The sequence below is a fragment of the Rhizopus microsporus genome (genome assembly GCF_002708625.1).
Source record: "Rhizopus microsporus ATCC 52813 unplaced genomic scaffold scaffold_1, whole genome shotgun sequence".
Classification (NCBI taxonomy): domain Eukaryota; kingdom Fungi; phylum Mucoromycota; class Mucoromycetes; order Mucorales; family Rhizopodaceae; genus Rhizopus; species Rhizopus microsporus.
The window spans coordinates 2,430,371-2,447,767 of NW_019671916.1; the positions used below are offsets into that span (position 1 = coordinate 2,430,371).

At 36.3% G+C, this 17,397-nt stretch overlaps 6 protein-coding genes across 6 annotated transcripts; 3 read left to right on the top strand and 3 right to left on the bottom strand.

The window, feature by feature from the left end:
- The first annotated feature begins 1 nt into the window (after position 1).
- Positions 2 to 2,922, top strand: RHIMIDRAFT_210808 (uncharacterized protein). Its single transcript, XM_023607181.1, has 9 exons — positions 2 to 156; positions 208 to 329; positions 383 to 411; positions 472 to 586; positions 640 to 684; positions 736 to 1,058; positions 1,110 to 1,158; positions 1,208 to 1,387; positions 1,437 to 2,922. The coding sequence occupies exons 1-9, from the start codon at positions 27 to 29 to the stop codon at positions 2,694 to 2,696; spliced, it is 2,253 nt and encodes a 750-aa protein (XP_023471604.1). The 5' UTR covers positions 2 to 26; the 3' UTR covers positions 2,697 to 2,922.
- A 128-nt stretch (positions 2,923 to 3,050) lies between these two features.
- Positions 3,051 to 4,549, top strand: RHIMIDRAFT_13506 (uncharacterized protein). The gene is made up of 5 exons (XM_023605595.1): positions 3,051 to 3,075; positions 3,140 to 3,404; positions 3,461 to 3,743; positions 3,800 to 4,126; positions 4,177 to 4,549. The coding sequence occupies exons 2-5, from the start codon at positions 3,339 to 3,341 to the stop codon at positions 4,350 to 4,352; spliced, it is 852 nt and encodes a 283-aa protein (XP_023471605.1). The 5' UTR covers positions 3,051 to 3,075; positions 3,140 to 3,338; the 3' UTR covers positions 4,353 to 4,549.
- Positions 4,550 to 5,899: 1,350 nt separating this feature from the next.
- RHIMIDRAFT_243898 (uncharacterized protein) lies at positions 5,900 to 6,401 on the bottom strand (the record flags this gene model as incomplete). The annotated part of the gene is made up of 4 exons (XM_023609997.1): positions 5,900 to 6,047; positions 6,097 to 6,100; positions 6,129 to 6,200; positions 6,257 to 6,401. 4 exons carry the CDS (start codon positions 6,399 to 6,401, stop codon positions 5,900 to 5,902), a joined length of 369 nt encoding a protein of 122 aa, XP_023471606.1.
- On the bottom strand, positions 6,329 to 7,512 carry RHIMIDRAFT_13534 (uncharacterized protein). Its single transcript, XM_023605596.1, has 3 exons — positions 6,949 to 7,512; positions 6,601 to 6,893; positions 6,329 to 6,544 (listed from the first exon to the last, which is right to left on the bottom strand). Exons 1-2 carry the CDS (start codon positions 7,412 to 7,414, stop codon positions 6,625 to 6,627), a joined length of 735 nt encoding a protein of 244 aa, XP_023471607.1. The 5' UTR covers positions 7,415 to 7,512; the 3' UTR covers positions 6,329 to 6,544; positions 6,601 to 6,624.
- A 1,370-nt stretch (positions 7,513 to 8,882) lies between these two features.
- Positions 8,883 to 9,983, top strand: RHIMIDRAFT_233319 (12-oxo-phytodienoic acid-like protein; the record flags this gene model as incomplete). Its single annotated transcript, XM_023607933.1, has 1 exon — positions 8,883 to 9,983. The coding sequence occupies one exon, from the start codon at positions 8,883 to 8,885 to the stop codon at positions 9,981 to 9,983; it is 1,101 nt and encodes a 366-aa protein (XP_023471608.1).
- Positions 9,984 to 14,649: 4,666 nt separating this feature from the next.
- Positions 14,650 to 15,998, bottom strand: RHIMIDRAFT_210812 (12-oxo-phytodienoic acid-like protein). Its single transcript, XM_023607182.1, has one exon. The coding sequence runs from the start codon at positions 15,829 to 15,831 to the stop codon at positions 14,731 to 14,733; it is 1,101 nt and encodes a 366-aa protein (XP_023471609.1). The 5' UTR covers positions 15,832 to 15,998; the 3' UTR covers positions 14,650 to 14,730.
- Positions 15,999 to 17,397: the final 1,399 nt, after the last annotated feature.

The window sequence follows — 17,397 nt, forward strand, 5'->3', positions numbered from 1 at the left end:
TTTTTTTTTTTTTTTACATAAACGTAATGGCACTCCATGTTATACCTGGTGAATTCTCAACATTCACAATTGCCATTGCTATTCTAAGTGGCTTTACTTTATTCTTTGGATATGTGTCTATGTTTGTAAAAGAAAGATGTTTTTTATCAGAAGCTTGTAAATATCCAATTCAATCAATCACTCTCTCTTATTGACTCTATTTATTAGTCGTTGCCCTTATTGTGGGTATTATTGCAGGACCATTGGTATCTAATGGATTTGATCCACTTAGCTGGGCAGATCATGACGAGATAACCAAAGAGTTAACAAGATGTATTTTAGCAATCCAAGTAAAAAGAAAGCAATCTACAATTATCTTTATTCTTACTGTTTCAAAATTTAGGTCTTGGCCGTCGGTATTGAATTACCAAAGTAAGCATCGCCCCCTCCTTTTCCTCCCTTGATTTATATTTATTTATATTCGTTGCCTAGATACTATATGAAAAAAGAATGGTTGACTATGTTTATGCTCTTGGTACCTACTATGATCTTTATGTGGTTAATTAGCGGATTATTCATCTGGTGGATGATTCCACCTATCAATTATGTAAAGAGAGATGACTATGGAGATTGTGTAACATCTTTACTGACCATTGATAGTTAAACGCACTCGTCATCGCAGCCTGTGTTTGTCCAACTGATCCAGTAAGAGATAGAAAAAAAAAAAAAGAAAACTGTTTACTCATCTATCAATAGATCTTGGCCAACTCTGTTGTTAAAGGTCGCTTTGCCGAAAAGCATGTACCAGCACATATTCGAAATGCACTCTCTGCTGAAAGGTACACCAAGACTATAGATTACACCATCAACATATACTTATTTCTGTATAGTGGAGCTAATGACGGCATGGGATTCCCATTTCTATTTTTGGCATTATTCTTAATTAGTGAAAATAATGTAGGTACTGCAATTGGTAAATGGATCTATATCACTTGTCTCTTTCAAATCGCCCTTTCTTGTATTATTGGGCTTGTCGTTGGCTATATCGCTAGAAAGATTTTGCAATGGTCAGAAAGAAAGTAAGTCTCATTCAAATGTTATTATATAGAATAAGAAAATAACTCTTAAAGTCATTTGATCGATAAACCATCCTTTCTTTGCTTTGGTATTGCTTTGGCTGTAAGTAAATACATGTATAATACTTGGGAAATCTCACTTTATGTTGTAGTTGTTCTTGATGAGCATGACGGGATTCTCTGGAAGTGATGATCTATTAGCATGCTTTGTCGCAGGCAATGCATTCTCATGGGATGATTGGTTCAGACAGGAAACAGAGGAAGCTCACTTTCAAGAGGTTATTGATATGATGCTCAATTTAGCCGTATTTGTGTACATTGGTGCCATCATCGTAAGTTGAACATGTAGTGGAATAATCATCGTGTAACACATTTATGTAGCCTTGGTCCCAGTTTGGTAACTCTGCCATAGGATTAGCCCCTTGGCGTTTAGTTGTCATTGCTATCTTGATCCTTGTCTTTAGACGACTCCCCATTTTAATTCTCCTAAAGCCTGTGATGCCGTCGATGAAGACATACCGAGAAGCCGTATTCAGTGGCTGGTTTGGTCCTATGGGTGTTGGTGCCGTCTTTTTATCGATTGTTGCCAAAGAAGAAATGACTGCAATCTATAGCGAGTCAGAGACACAGCCAGTGACAATCGAATTGATCGGGCCCGTCGTGCTCTTTATCGTCCTTTCATCTACCCTTGTGCATGGCACGACGATTCCATTATTCAAGATCGGTAACCGTATTCGTACACGAACACTCTCGATTGCCAGCACAGGCAGTGGTGGACAGGTGCTTCGATTACCTAAGCTTCAGTTTGGTCAACAGATCAGTTTTAGTCGACGAAGCGAGGAAAATATACAACAACAGGCTGAAAATAAGGAAGCCATGAGTCAATTGAAGAGAAACACGCTGAGAAATACAAATCAACCTCAACCACCAGAGGCATCACCTAATAGCTATGCTGTCCAGATGCAAGAAGAAGAAGATAATTTGCCAGAAGAAGATTTCTTACCTGACGAATCTGATGAGACAGAGGTAGGCACTGATTCAGGTAGAACGAGCGATCAGTCCAAGCCAAAGCATATACAACCTACAGGGACTGAACCACAAAGCATTCGGTTCCTCGAACCTGTGAACCCAAGAATGAGTACGTCGTACAATACCAACATTGAAAGAAACGAGGCAAGTGTATCAAGTTTTAAGAGTTGGATGAATAGAAATAAGCCTACAGATCATGCAGTACAAACCGAGGAAACATCATCAGCAGGAGGAGGAGGAGGATTACGAAATCTGTTCCGTAGAAATAAGGAACCTGCTGAACGTAAAGCAAGTACCGAGTCACCGATCAACGCGGAAGGAGGCAATCAAAGAACATTAGACACATTAAAAGAAATATTTGAAACACATCATCCTCATCTACTTCATCATCCACATCATCCTGAACAACGACGAAAGGTAGATTTGGGTATTGATCACTTAAGTCCAGAGATCGAAGTGTGGAATGAAACGCATCATATAATAGTAGAAAATAAGAATGATGCGGCATCACAAATTTGTATTAGTAAATCAGAACCAGAATGGATCAATAAGTTGAAGGATGCAATCAAAGAGTTACAGTTATCCATTGATCAATCTACACATGAAGAATAATAATATATAAGCTTTGTATTATATAAATACACTTTAGAAATATGGAGAAGAGGAACAATTGTACTTAATAAACTACTTCTTCTTTATCCCCTTTTGATGATCTATTCTTTCTATTTTTAAATAGACAATCTGCTATTGAATTAAATGAGGCTTTGTTTTAATGAAATCTTTGCATTTCAATGGCAAAAAAAGGGAAAAAATAGTCGGGGGATCATATAAATGGAGGGCCAATGTAACACAATAAATATTGAAATATTTATTTATTTACTGCACTTCTCTTTTCAGACCCCCCTTTTTTTCTTTTTTTTTTTCTTATTTTTTTTTTTTTTTTTGATATAAGCAACTGGATTTGCACAAAATGGTTACTTTTGATAAAGTTGTAAATATTGTATAAACTAAACATAATAAAGATATTAATGTCTTCAAGATTACACGTATAACAGAAACTCGCTGGTCGAAGTTGTATGTATCCATGGCATTAATACAATGTATCTTTATTGTCACACTCCAAGCTATCATCTGTTCACAAAATACCATGGAAGCAGATCTATTACCACATGTTCAATCTAATGTATTACAGTCAACAGCAACAAGTCCTGACATGATACCCCAGAGGGCTGCTTATAGACTAAATCGAATTAAATGGGAGAATATCGCATTTATGGGTTTCCAGTTTTGGTTCTTTGGCATGGCTGTGGATGCAGTAAAGTATAGATGATGTATAGATCAAAAAAAAAAAAGATGATTAAACATTTTGTGTCTAGACCGTTTATCAAAACACAGCGGAAATATTAATTTTAGCTGTCGTTAATTTCTTATGTGCCATCTTGGGTGCAGTTGAAGTTGTCGATGGTGCCAAATGGTTAAGGCTGCTCAAGAGTACGACTTCTCCTTATTTTCATCTGGAAATAGCCGAAAAGATCGAGATTGCACTATCTGTCACTATTATGGCCTTTGCTATCGTGATGTGCTATCTAAGTTTTGAAATGTCGAAGCAATTTGGTTGGAATATTTATAAAAAGATTGGTGCAGATGTTCGTATTCAAAGTAAGTATTTTGATAAAAGGAGTGGTTATATCACATATTGACCATTTTGTATATAGAAATGTATAGAGTATTTCAATTCTTCGTGTTATGCTTAAAAGTCAACATCTTTACCGAGTTTTTAGTCTCATTATTCTATCTTATTCAATATGCAAAAGAAGCAGGCATCCAGAACACTATCAAACAAGCCGATACTTGGGTTCAAATTGTCGTCACTGTCCTGATGCTCCCATTCTTATATTTTGCAAGAACAGCAGGAAGTACAGAGAGTAAAGCAAGAATGATCATATTCATCATATTTCAATTTCTTGTCATTGCACACTTTTGTATCATCTTGAAAGACACTTTTCAACCAGAAAATAATTGGTACACATGGATCGTATTCAGTAAGTTGTTACTTTTATTTGTCTATGAATAAGACTAATGCTTCTTGTAGTCATCATGGGTATGGTCATCGACATCGTTACCATTGTGCTTGGTTCCCTTTGCATGAAAAACTTTGGTCAGGGTCTTCAACCTTATGTTCAAAGAGGTGCAGCAAATAAACGCAAGCATCATGACCTTGAATTAAACAAGAAGAATGCAAATGATACTTGGCAAATTGATGACTAAGTTATAAAACATGTAATATATAAATATATATCATCTGTAGAAATAAACATACTCCTTTATCATCTCATTCAATCATGGCTCATGTTGCCCAATCTAAAGATCGATGCTTATAAGATCTGTTTCACAAAAGAGAGAATAAAGAAGTACTTGATTCTCCTATCATGACACTTCCCCCCTCCCTTGCTCATTGATCACACATTTCACTGGTGATATTGTGAAAGCAAAAATATGACACGAGAGATATTTTTAGATGCCTTTGTTTTTTCCTATTCAAAAAAGATGTTACTTTAGAAGGATAAAAGGAAATGCGTGTTAAATATTTTATCGATAATATTGTCTCTGTTCCTCTTTAAAAAAGTGTCAAAGGCACATCATCCTTACCAAAGAGTAAATATTATGCCATGTTGAGTTTTTTTTTTACTTTAAAAGTTAGTAGGAAGCTATAGAAAGCACAGATATTATCATAAGTTAGAATAAACAGTGAAAAAGGAATATTTCCGTTTATCACAACTGAAAAGTAAAACTCATCTTTAGCGCAGTTTTTTGAATGCATTGCCAGGGAATATTAAGTCAGCTTTATGTTGAATTCATTTGACATGATTGGTAACTTGTTTTTAGACCAGCTATTCTAAAAGTGTTTACGTTTCGAGTGGGTTGACTATAGAGGGAATTCAGTTAGCTCAAACTATTAGGTCGAGTAAAACAACCAATAAAAATCCATCTTAACAACATCAAAAAGGAAAGTAAAAAGAAAGCCAAGAGTTTCTTAAAAAGATGTGCAATGAAAAATACAGTGAGAACGGTAAATTTTGTCACTTTGAGAAAATTAAAAAAAAAAAGAAATGTCACAATAAGTTAAATCAAATTGACCTAAAAATGATATATATTTTTTGACTTCGTAATGATTAAGATTGAGTTTTGTTATAACATTGAATGATGTATCGTTTAGAAAGACTGGCAAAGTTGTAAAGAATTTCAGCAGGTATGGCATTACATGCCTCAGCAATGCTATCAGACAATTTTCCTTCAGTCAACAGTTTGTAGAGTTTCGATTTTCCTTTTAAGATTGCTTAAAACTGTTCAATTGGGTTTAAATCAGGCGAATATGCAGGCAGACACATCAGCTTGTAGCCACCACATTAGATTTTCCTCATCAACCGGTCCATTTCACTGCTTAGAAAAAAAAAAAATCAACCGGCCCTTTTCCTAATAACATCAACTCCAACCAACATTGGTTGCTAACTAATGGCCAAGAATATAGCCAGAGAGCAGGCGATATGTATTTTTTTTTGCCATAAATACACTGAATCTAACGTAAAAAAGCTTTTAAAAAGAATGGAAACTTTTGAAGATGTCGACATTTGCTACGACAATGATCCACTGCAACCTATATTGCTTTGTAACGAGAAAATTGATTCTGAACCTTTAAAATACAAGAGATATAGTACTAGCTCATTTTTGATAGAAAACTCTTTAATCAAACAATAAAAGTATGAATTTATTGACACCGAGAGTAGTCATTCTAACTTTAAAATCAGTTAAGTCACCTATTTACTTCGTTGTCTGTAATTAGGACGACAGTTGAATAGTTTTAAGTCGTTCACATTATTCAATAATTGCTCTCTGTCAAAAACTTTGAATTGATTTTCGTAGAAATACAAGTCAATGATAATTTTTTGCAATTTGGGATTGTTTCTACAAGATTGTTTGTCCAGTTTTTTTAGACTTTATATTGTTTGCTTACTTGCCTTAAAATATTTTTCAAATCAGTCATACTGGTGGTGAATCCTGCATAATCCAATGCAACGACGCAAACTTTATCATTTTCTTGAATAAAAGTTAAAAAATCTACAGAATAATTGATTTTCAAAATGTGGTTGGCCGTATAATATTTAGCTTTTTACCTTGAGTATTTCCATTAACTTGATCTAATTCCGATAAAATATCTTGATCATTAAAGTCTCGTTTATAAAAACTTTCTTTTACGCTGCTGGAAGGTGAGACGAAAACTTTTTCAACGAGCGACCTTTGTCGTAATATGTCAACCATTCTTTGCAATAGAGTTGCTCGATTGCTACTTTGTGTTTTGGACTTTCTACAATAACCGACAACGTGATATCCGTCATTTTTCAATTGGTTTATATAAGCATGGTGTCTTGGTATCATATCTACAATGTTTTTCACAAGGCCAGCTACAGAACTGGAGTTAATTTATTTGATTATTTGCGATGCCATTTACGAGCTTTACCATAATATACGCTATTCAAAACATTTAAATGGCGTCTCTTATCTTTTCGTCGCCTGCGTCTCCTTTTACTAATTTACGTTCTGGCTCTTCTGATAAAAAATCGACGTTTTGCTTGTTCAACCATTTGCTGAATGCCAAAGATGTAGTTTTATCGAATTTTTTTGTAAAAGCCCAAACAGCTCCTAAAATTTCTTTATCACATACATAATCTAGCTTGTACGGAGAGTCTGGCAAAAATTCTACATGTGGTCGAAATACATAGTTTATAAAATCTACAATTTGCGTGTCATTGCCTATATTTTAATGTAATTAACAAAGATTTCGTTTCTCGCAATTATTTTGGCTTACAAAACAAGATATCTTCCTTTCCATCTTTGTTCTTTTCAATTTCTTCGTGGTTTTTTTCTATTTCTTCTTTTGATTTGTACGTTGAATAAACTTGGGGCACCAAATATTCGTGCTTCACAAACAAGCTCTGGTTCAGTTGGATTACTTCGGTAGCAAATTTCAGCTTCCACCATTTTTCTACTCTTTCTGTACAGATTTTAACATTCTCTTCATTAAATTTTTTACAAAAAAAGATGCAACATGCTTCTTCACGAGAGACGGTATTCATTTTAAACTCTAAACAAAAGCAGTGAAATGGACCGGTTGATGAGGAAAATCTAATGTGGTGGCTACAAGCTGATGTGTCTGCCTGCATATTCGCCTGATTTAAACCCAATTGAACAGTTTTAAGCAATCTTAAAAGGAAAATCGAAACTCTACAAACTGTTGACTGAAGGAAAATTGTCTGATAGCATTGCTGAGGCATGTAATGCCATACCTGCTGAAATTCTTTACAACTTTGCCAGTCTTTCTAAACGATACATCATTCAATGTTATAACAAAACTCAATCTTAATCATTACGAAGTCAAAAAATATATATCATTTTTAGGTCAATTTGATTTAACTTATTGTGACATTTCTTTTTTTTTTTAATTTTCTCAAAGTGACAAAATTTACCGTTCTCACTGTAAAAGTCGAGGAAGGAGAGAGAGAAGACTGTTCAGCGAATGAAAGACGAAGAAAAGTGTACCTAAAAAATTGATAAGCAATAGATTCCATTGAGCGACCGGGCAAATGATCGGCCACCGAAATGGCTGGATGTCTGTGTGTGTGTGTGCCCCTGTGTAGAAAACTTGAAGACACTATAGAAACTGAGAGATAATCTAAGCTCATTAAAAATTCTATGTCCATGCACTCATTGAAATATCTTGAACGTAATACAATACAAGAAATACATCATGGAACATGAATTAGTAATTTCGCTGAGAGATTTAATAATAATAGTAATCAAAGATGCTCGACATAACGCCAAAGGGTAGCTTTTTAAAGCAAAGTTTAGTAATACTTACCCTGCTCAGTGGGAGGGTCATTTGGCATGAATAGCGGCAGGAAAATGCTCTTGATTCATTTTAATTGCTCAAGACAAAAGCAGCTTAACGTCAGTGAATCTAGTTTATAAAATACACGGTATATTTTACTCTTCTTCATCTTCGAATTTCGATATAAACTTCGCTTTCAAGTATCACTGGTTTTAAAACAGGCTGTTCAGGACAATTTTGATAAAGATAAATCTCTATTTAGAACAATTTCAGTAGCCCGCATAGCATATTAAAACGCGTCTATGATATACAAAGTTACAATCGTTCTTTCAAGCATAATTTTAGGTGTACACTACGCGCACAAGGAAGCCCATGAGATGGCACTACCTGTGGTGTTGTTAACAAAACTTTCCAATGTGTGACATCACAATAGGATTGTACAGGAACTGAAATATTCTTATGTTCTTTGACGTAGAATAAAAATTATAAAGTATCCATCTTGGTTTGCTTATTTTCAAGAAGAAGAGATATAAAAATGCTTTTATTGCTGTATTTTAATTTTGTGTTGTACGGATTTGATCAACAAATATACCAGTCAAGATCATTCACGTGTTATGGTGATAAATTCGTATTTCATGTCAAAGGATATTCCACTGAACAACCTTAGATTAGGTAGAGATTTTGATAGTGTGAGTTTGTAAAGTGATATAATAGGTAATGTCTAGAGGAAGCGCCCGTAGTATTGCTCTTCAAAAAGAAAAGAATGGCGTACTTTCCTTTTTAGGGCTCAAGCTCCCCTTGATCCTAAATCTTTTTTCCGTGCTGAACAGTATGCAACAAATTACATATAAAAGAGTCCAATTTTTCTTTTTTAGTCTCATTTTATCATTAAACACACTCAATTCATCTCTACAATGACTATTCAATCTCTCTTCAACCCAATCAAGATCGGAAGACATGTACTTCAACATCGTGTTGTCTTGGCTCCCTTAACTCGTACAAGAGCTACTCTCGAAGCTGTCCCTAATGATCTTCTTGTTGAATATTACAAACAAAGAGCAAGCAACGGCGGCCTCTTGATCACAGAGGCTACCTCCATTGATCCTTTAGCAGGTGGATACATTCAAGCGCCCGGTATTTTCAACAAGGAACAAATCGAAGGCTGGAAAAAAGTGACAGATGCTGTTCACGAAAAGGGTGCTATCATTTACTTACAACTGTGGCACATTGGACGTGCTGGCTCTCGCAAATTGAATCCCAATGGTGAACAGCCTGTTTCTGCCTCCGACATCCCTATTAAAGGCATCAACTACTTTGCTGGTGGTAGTGAGCATGAAGTACCACGCGCTTTGACTGTGCCTGAGGTCAAAGAATGGGTCCAAAAGTTCCGCCAAGCTGCCTTGAACGCAATTGAAGCTGGTTTTGATGGTGTCGAGATCCATGGTGCTAATGGTTACCTTGTTGATCAATTCATCAATTCCAACAGCAACAAGCGTACTGACGAATATGGTGGAAGTATCGAGAACCGTGCTCGCTTTGCTCTCGAAGTGGTTGATGCTGTCGCTGACGCTGTTGGTGATGACCGTACCGCCATCCGTTTCTCACCTGGTGGGTCTTTCCAAGATATGGGAGATGAGACCGTTGTCGAAACCTGGAGCTACTTGACCTCTCAACTTCAAAAGAACCATCCTGACTTGGCCTACCTTCATTTTATCCAAGCTCGTGCCAACATCCAAAGTGATGAAGATATACTTACTGAAGATACATTAGAACCTTATCGCAAGATCTGGAAGGGCCCTTTTATGGCCTCTGATGGTTACTCCACTGCTCCTAAAAAGGCTATCGATTACGCTCAAAAGCATGGAAGCCTGATCTCTTTTGGCCGTGCTTTCATTGCAAACCCTGATCTTCCTGAACGCCTTCGTAACAATTGGCCATTGAACAAGTATGACAGATCCACCTTTTACACTCATGGTCCTGAAGGCTACATAGACTATCCTTTCTACAAGGCTTAACTTCTTTTACATATACACATTGCATTAGACTCCATCATTCTACTTTCAATCATTCTATAAATCTTGTAGTAATAAAGATACAGTCATTTCAAAAAGTAAAGTCGCTGGTTTTGAGTTTGATATCATGCAAAAAAGTTCATATTCAAGAACGTCGTCGGTTGATCCAAAAATAAAGTTGTGTTCAAATGCCGGTTACTTTTGCTTGTCGCTTAGTAATTATCCAATAGCATTCTTGGCATTTTGCTTGTTATAATGGGAGAGCGATTTTGAAGTGGTGTTTTTGCTTTCTTTTTCCTATTTATATTTTACAGATATTCAGAATAAATATGCAGTTTCTTTACGAAGATGGACAGGAGCATATTGTTGATGAGAACGGGGTTGAGCCTGTAGAAAGAAATAGCAAAGAAAAGATACAACAAAGGTACGATTGAGTACAAAAGTGGCAGCAAACCGACTTGGATTTCACAACAAATTGCGTCTTTCTTGATGAATCAGCCTTTCATATCAATTTGAAACGAGGTATGACTTGGCTAAAGAAGGGAACTCCTGCAATAGTTACAGTACCCACAACGAAAGCAAACGCAACATCGATTTTAGGTACCATATCTGCTAGTGGCTTAATTAATGTTAGTTTGAGAGTTCCAAAGCGTATCAAGAGGACATGAAACTGATGCTTATAGCATAGGAACAGTAACAAGGCATTATTTGAGCTTTCTAAAGGCTACCCTTGATGAAATGGACAGGTATCCAGAAATGAAAGGACATTATCTTGCCATGGATAATGCCCCTATTCATAGCTCAACGGATATAGGAAAGTATATTCACTCTCGTGGATACCAATATGTATATTTTCCTCCGTATTCTCCTGAATTGAATCCAGTTGAGCAGTTTTGGTCGGTCGTTAAGAGCAAAGTTAAGCGAAATAAATTTCTGGAAAAAGAGTTGCTAATGGCTAGAATTTCTACAACTTCTTCCAAGTTTACCGGAGCCTCGCCTGCATAACATGGGCAATCATAACAAAATAAATAGACTATTTCAAATAAGAAAGGGAGAGAGCTATCGCTTAAATTATTCTGCCGCGAGAATCGAGTTTACAACCAAAAGAATACCTAGTAGTGTCAAAGTAAAACCTGATGAATTGATTCTCTCCCTTTCCCATATGTTATCCAGTATTGGTATTATCTCAGTTATCTGGTAACATCTGAATGCAATCCGAAAACGACGCCTGTGGCATTGTCCTTCTTCCTTACAACAACCGTCCTGCAAGATGTTAAAGTTACCAATATTATTGTCGAAAAGTTGATTGGTAAATAGTTCTACTATATTATGATTCTGTTTGCTCACTGTACTATTTGGTGATTGTTAGGACCAAAAGCAAAAGACAAGTACACCCCATAGCCAACAGAATGGGCCGATAGAACTCGATCTGATGTTCCTTTTCTGTCAAACAACACTTTGCCACCTGTATTAATTGAAATCCAATACAATGCTGATGATAAGTTTGCTCTTCGACTGATGTCATATTTTGTGTCACTGCTGAAGCAGCATGAACACTTGTCTCCTCCCGTTGTGGTCACGTTTGTGATTAACAATCTGCACTATACGGTCAGCAGCCGTTCAAGGGTATGCGGTCATCAAAATTATCTACTTCAATACTATTATTATCATCCTTGGTCAAAAGCCTGCTATTTCATTCACAAAGCATATCTCATTACAAACCAATTGCAAGAACCACTCGATCCCTTTGTTGCACTGTCTGTCTTTTTGACTACTCAAAGCCAGTCATTGTCTACATGTGGTTTCTCATCTGATCCAACGATGATATATCTCTACAGTGTTGCGTATCAGCTATTCTATCAACAAATCACTAATGAAGATTAAGCAAGTGATGTTCTGCGGCAACTGTGTGACGTAATTAATAACAAAATACAGCAAGCATTGGATATAGCTTGAAAATGCAAAAGATTAGAAAGCGTAGTACGAGTAAATTTTGGTGCTTCCAAATAACAGTAGCAAAAGACTACTTAATAAGAATATAAGCTTTTTCCTCCTTTTTCTCTCCACCAGTTTTCGCTGCTGTTAACTGATAAAAAACATATTTATTAATTTTCAATCTTTAAGTATGTATTATCCTATATTTAACAAAGATAATTTACTAATAAAAGCTGTCTGTAAAAAGCACACAAAAGTCTCAGTTTCTAACTGTTTAAAATTCAGATGATATCAGTACTACTTCCAACGATCTTGTGATAGATTAACTCTCTCAACAGACAAAACAAACAAGAGAATGCTTTGAAATGCTTTATTGGGAGAAAGTTCGGCCAATAACAAATTACATGGAATAAAGGGCTCTATTTATATTTTTTGAAATACACGACTTTTAGGGAGACCTTCTATCGAGTTAATACTGCCCATTGGTTAATTCATGATATATAGTTGGTGACGAAACTGTGAATGCTGAGAATAACGCGATCTCACATAGATATGTATTATATAAAATTTAATCTGATAAGGAAGTACTCTGTTAATTCAGTCGACACATTATCATGTGCCTGACCAATTGTTAAAGATAGATATGAAACCTAGGCGGTGAGGAGAGATACTGATCCGAGGAGCCTTTACAAGTCTTTTTATAGAATAAAATAGTATGAATGTTTATATTATCATAAATGAAGAAAAGCTCTATTATAAAGTCTGTCAATCATTGGATTCTCTTTATATTTCAATGTAACTTAATGTCAATCATGGGATCTATTCAAGCTAGGACTTCTAATATAATTAATTCATATAAAGAGTATTTATTCATATTACATAATTCAATGGCAGATCATGGATAAACCCTGTCCTAATGGATGATGCTGCTTAAGCTTTATAGCATAATTTATTCTATATTATGTCTAGCTTATAACAGATCTTACACGAGCAAAGGCTGTTTTGCAGGAGACATTAGCCTTAGATAGCGCATTTCAATCCAAGTATCAGACTTTCATGCCATCATCATCATCTATGCAACGTGATGATACTCCGTTGCCATCATCGTTGCAACAGTCTGACACTCTATTGTCATCATTCACACAATCATCAAAGCAGCTCTCAGCAACGGTATTGAACAATGCCAATTAAAATTATGTAGAATCGCGATTCATCAACATATCGAATGACCATGCAATCATTCTGTGGGCTAATATTTTTGAAGATGGGAAAAGCAATCAACTCGTTGACAAGTATCCGAATTGGAAATCGATAAAAGCTGCATACTATTGTTAGAAAAAAAAACATCTACAGTAACCATCCATTTTTCTTTTCTTTTTTTTTTTTTGTTGACCTGGCAGTTCAGGGAAGAGAAACCATGTCATCGATTCGTTTATTTTATTATACCTGTTATGCTGTATAACTTTTATAATTGTTCACTATTTTGTTTGATCATAAACTCTCTGCTAAGAGTTGAAGTATATGAAATGGACGTGATGTTCAATGATGTTGAGGTTCCAGTCATTGGGAGGATTTCGCCGTCTTATGGCTAAAAATGTTACCAGATATCAATGACTTTTCAAATTTCTAGTAACAAATGTGAGGAACTCGCACTATCTCTCGGCCAAATGTTACTGGGTATCAGTAAACTTTCAAATGTCTGGTAACAAGATGTGTGTTTTTTTTTCATCCACCCGAAAAGAAAAAAGCAATGCGGTTTACAGTTTTTCTTTGTTGAGACACTTGTCAAAGCATCTTTCAGAATGAGAGAAAAGCCTTTAAAGTCACTTAAATATAAACTATCGCAGGCCCCACTAATTCTAGTCATTAGCAACTCTTTTTCCAGAAATTTATTTCGCTTAACTTTGCTCTTAACGACCGACCAAAACTGCTCAACTGGATTCAATTCAGGAGAATACGGAGGAAAATATACATATTGGTATCCACGAGAGTGAATATACTTTCCTATATCCGTTGAGCTATGAATAGGGGCATTATCCATGGCAAGATAATGTCCTTTCATTTCTGGATACCTGTCCATTTCATCAAGGGTAGCCTTTAGAAAGCTCAAATAATGCCTTGTTACTGTTCCTATGCTATAAGCATCAGTTTCATGTCCTCTTGATACGCTTTGGAACTCTCAAACTAACATTAATTAAGCCACTAGCAGATATGGTACCTAAAATCGATGTTGCGTTTGCTTTCGTTGTGGGTACTGTAACTATTGCAGGAGTTCCCTTCTTTAGCCAAGTCATACCTCGTTTCAAATTGATATGAAAGGCTGATTCATCAAGAAAGACGCAATTTGTTGTGAAATCCAAGTCGGTTTGCTGCCACTTTTGTACTCAATCGTACCTTTGTTGTATCTTTTCTTTGCTATTTCTTTCTACAGGCTCAACCCCGTTCTCATCAACAATATGCTCCTGTCCATCTTCGTAAAGAAACTGCATATTTATTCTGAATATCTGTAAAATATAAATAGGAAAAAGAAAGCAAAAACACCACTTCAAAATCGCTCTCCCATTATAACAAGCAAAATGCCAAGAATGCTATTGGATAATTACTAAGCGACAAGCAAAAGTAACCGGCATTTGAACACAACTTTATTTTTGGATCAACCGACGACGTTCTTGAATATGAACTTTTTTGCATGATATCAAACTCAAAACCAGCGACTTTACTTTTTGAAATGACTGTATCTTTATTACTACAAGATTTATAGAATGATTGAAAGTAGAATGATGGAGTCTAATGCAATGTGTATATGTAAAAGAAGTTAAGCCTTGTAGAAAGGATAGTCTATGTAGCCTTCAGGACCATGAGTGTAAAAGGTGGATCTGTCATACTTGTTCAATGGCCAATTGTTACGAAGGCGTTCAGGAAGATCAGGGTTTGCAATGAAAGCACGACCAAAAGAGATCAGGCTTCCATGCTTTTGAGCGTAATCAATAGCCTTTTCACGAGCAGTGGAATAACCACCAGAGGCAATAAAAGGGCCCTTCCAGATCTTGCGATAAGGTTCTAATGTATCTTCAATAAGTATATCTTCATCACCTTGGAGGTTGGCACGAGCTTGGATAAAATGAAGGTAGGCCAAGTCAGGATGGTTCTTTTGAAGTTGAGAGGTCAAGTAGCTCCAGGTTTCGACAACGGTCTCATCTCCCATATCTTGGAAAGACCCACCAGGTGAGAAACGGATGGCGGTACGGTCATCACCAACAGCGTCAGCGACAGCATCAACCACTTCGAGAGCAAAGCGAGCACGGTTCTCGATACTTCCACCATATTCGTCAGTACGCTTGTTGCTGTTGGAATTGATGAATTGATCAACAAGGTAACCATTAGCACCATGGATCTCGACACCATCAAAACCAGCTTCAATTGCGTTCAAGGCAGCTTGGCGGAACTTTTGGACCCATTCTTTGACCTCAGGCACAGTCAAAGCGCGTGGTACTTCATGCTCACTACCACCAGCAAAGTAGTTGATGCCTTTAATAGGGATGTCGGAGGCAGAAACAGGCTGTTCACCATTGGGATTCAATTTGCGAGAGCCAGCACGTCCAATGTGCCACAGTTGTAAGTAAATGATAGCACCCTTTTCGTGAACAGCATCTGTCACTTTTTTCCAGCCTTCGATTTGTTCCTTGTTGAAAATACCAGGACCTTGAATGAAACCACCTGCTAAACGATCAATAAAGACAGCCTCTGTGATCAAGAGACCGCCGTTACTTGCTCTTTGTTTGTAATATTCAACAAGAAGATCATTAGGGACAGCTTCGAGAGTAGCTCTTGTACGAGTTAAGGGAGCCAAGACAACACGATGTTGAAGTACATGTCTTCCGATCTTGATTGGGTTGAAGAGAGATTGAATAGTCATTGTAGAGATGAATTGAGTGTGTTTAATGATAAAATGAGACTAAAAAAGAAAAATTGGACTCTTTTATATGTAATTTGTTGCATACTGTTCAGCACGGAAAAAAAGTTTAGGCTTAGAGAGGAAACTGAGTCCTGAAAAGGAAAGCGTGCCATTCTTTCCTTTTTGAACTAATTTGAACTAATCGCTTACGTACCTTCGAGCATCTTTGATTGCTACATTATTAATTCGTTCAGCGAAGTTATTAACTCCTTTTTTCATGATGCATTTCTTGTACTTTATTGCGTTCAAGATACGCCGGTGAGCATATAGATTATCTATGTCTTCATGGTTATCTCTTCCTGTTCACTGTAATATCTTTAGCATAGGGCACGCATAAACATCCGACCAATGCCCTGAAGAACTCATGGCTTCATTTTATCTTCCTTTTTGATGCTGTTGAGATGAATATTTATTGGCTATTGCATTTTCTAAATTTCGCAAAGGCTAACTTTTTGTTGCTCAATAAGGATTAAATTATAAAACTTAATTGGCTAAAATTGGCGAACGATTTGTTGTACATGTTTGGCGTTAAGAGATAGAGTTTATTGTAAACAGATATGTCTTGGATTACAACCAATGGAAGAAAAACGAGAAAGGTCATCATAATAACGATGTACCAATAGTTATTACTTCTCTTAGAACTGTCAATAAATTTATCAGCTTGATCGTAGTCTTACAAGGGAATAATTCCATCATCATTCAAATATAACAACACATTCTCAACACTCGATAAGTAACTGTATACAGTGAGCATGTTTATGATAAAAACAGATAGCTGAGAACGGAAAAATGACGAAGGAGGTGGGGTAATCGAACTTGATTAAATAAATACAACTTTGGGCATCCCAGCTGACCTGTGTTGCATTCAGCTTTGTTATTGGGAAAAGGCAGCTAAGTCGATAAATTGCGAATTATATTCTTTATTAAGAAGAGCTGAATGTATCAAATAAGACACATGTGAGTTTTATAGGGAAGAGTTAATGTTGTCACTGACATTGTTTATCATTGATATAAATCATTATATACTTTATAACCTTACAGTAGAGCATACGTTCTACTTTACATTCCTCTATCGCATCAAACACATCAGTTTATACCTGTGATAACCATAAATCACCCTGAATTATATTTTCAACTCACTTTCTTATTCGAGTAACAAAAGAAAAATCACTGGCTTTCTAAGGTATAACAGTGTTGGTAAAGTCAACAGTGGAAAGATGCTTTCGGCGATAGCAATTGTGGAAAGTAATTAAAGTAGTCTAATTGTCCAGAGTTTGAATATCGCCCATTGATAAGCCATGTTATAAAGCAAAGAAGGTGACGAGTGATCGAGCGCTCACGCGTTGCTCTGACGTGGATCTGCATAGGACTCGATGTAATTAAGAAGAATTCAAATGCCTACACGTTGCGCAGAAAGGAATAGCAGCCTTGCACACAGCTTTGTTTCACCAATTGCCTGACATCAAGTGATAGACAATAAATTCCAATAGTAACCAAGAAGGGATCTATACCGTATCTATCAGAAGG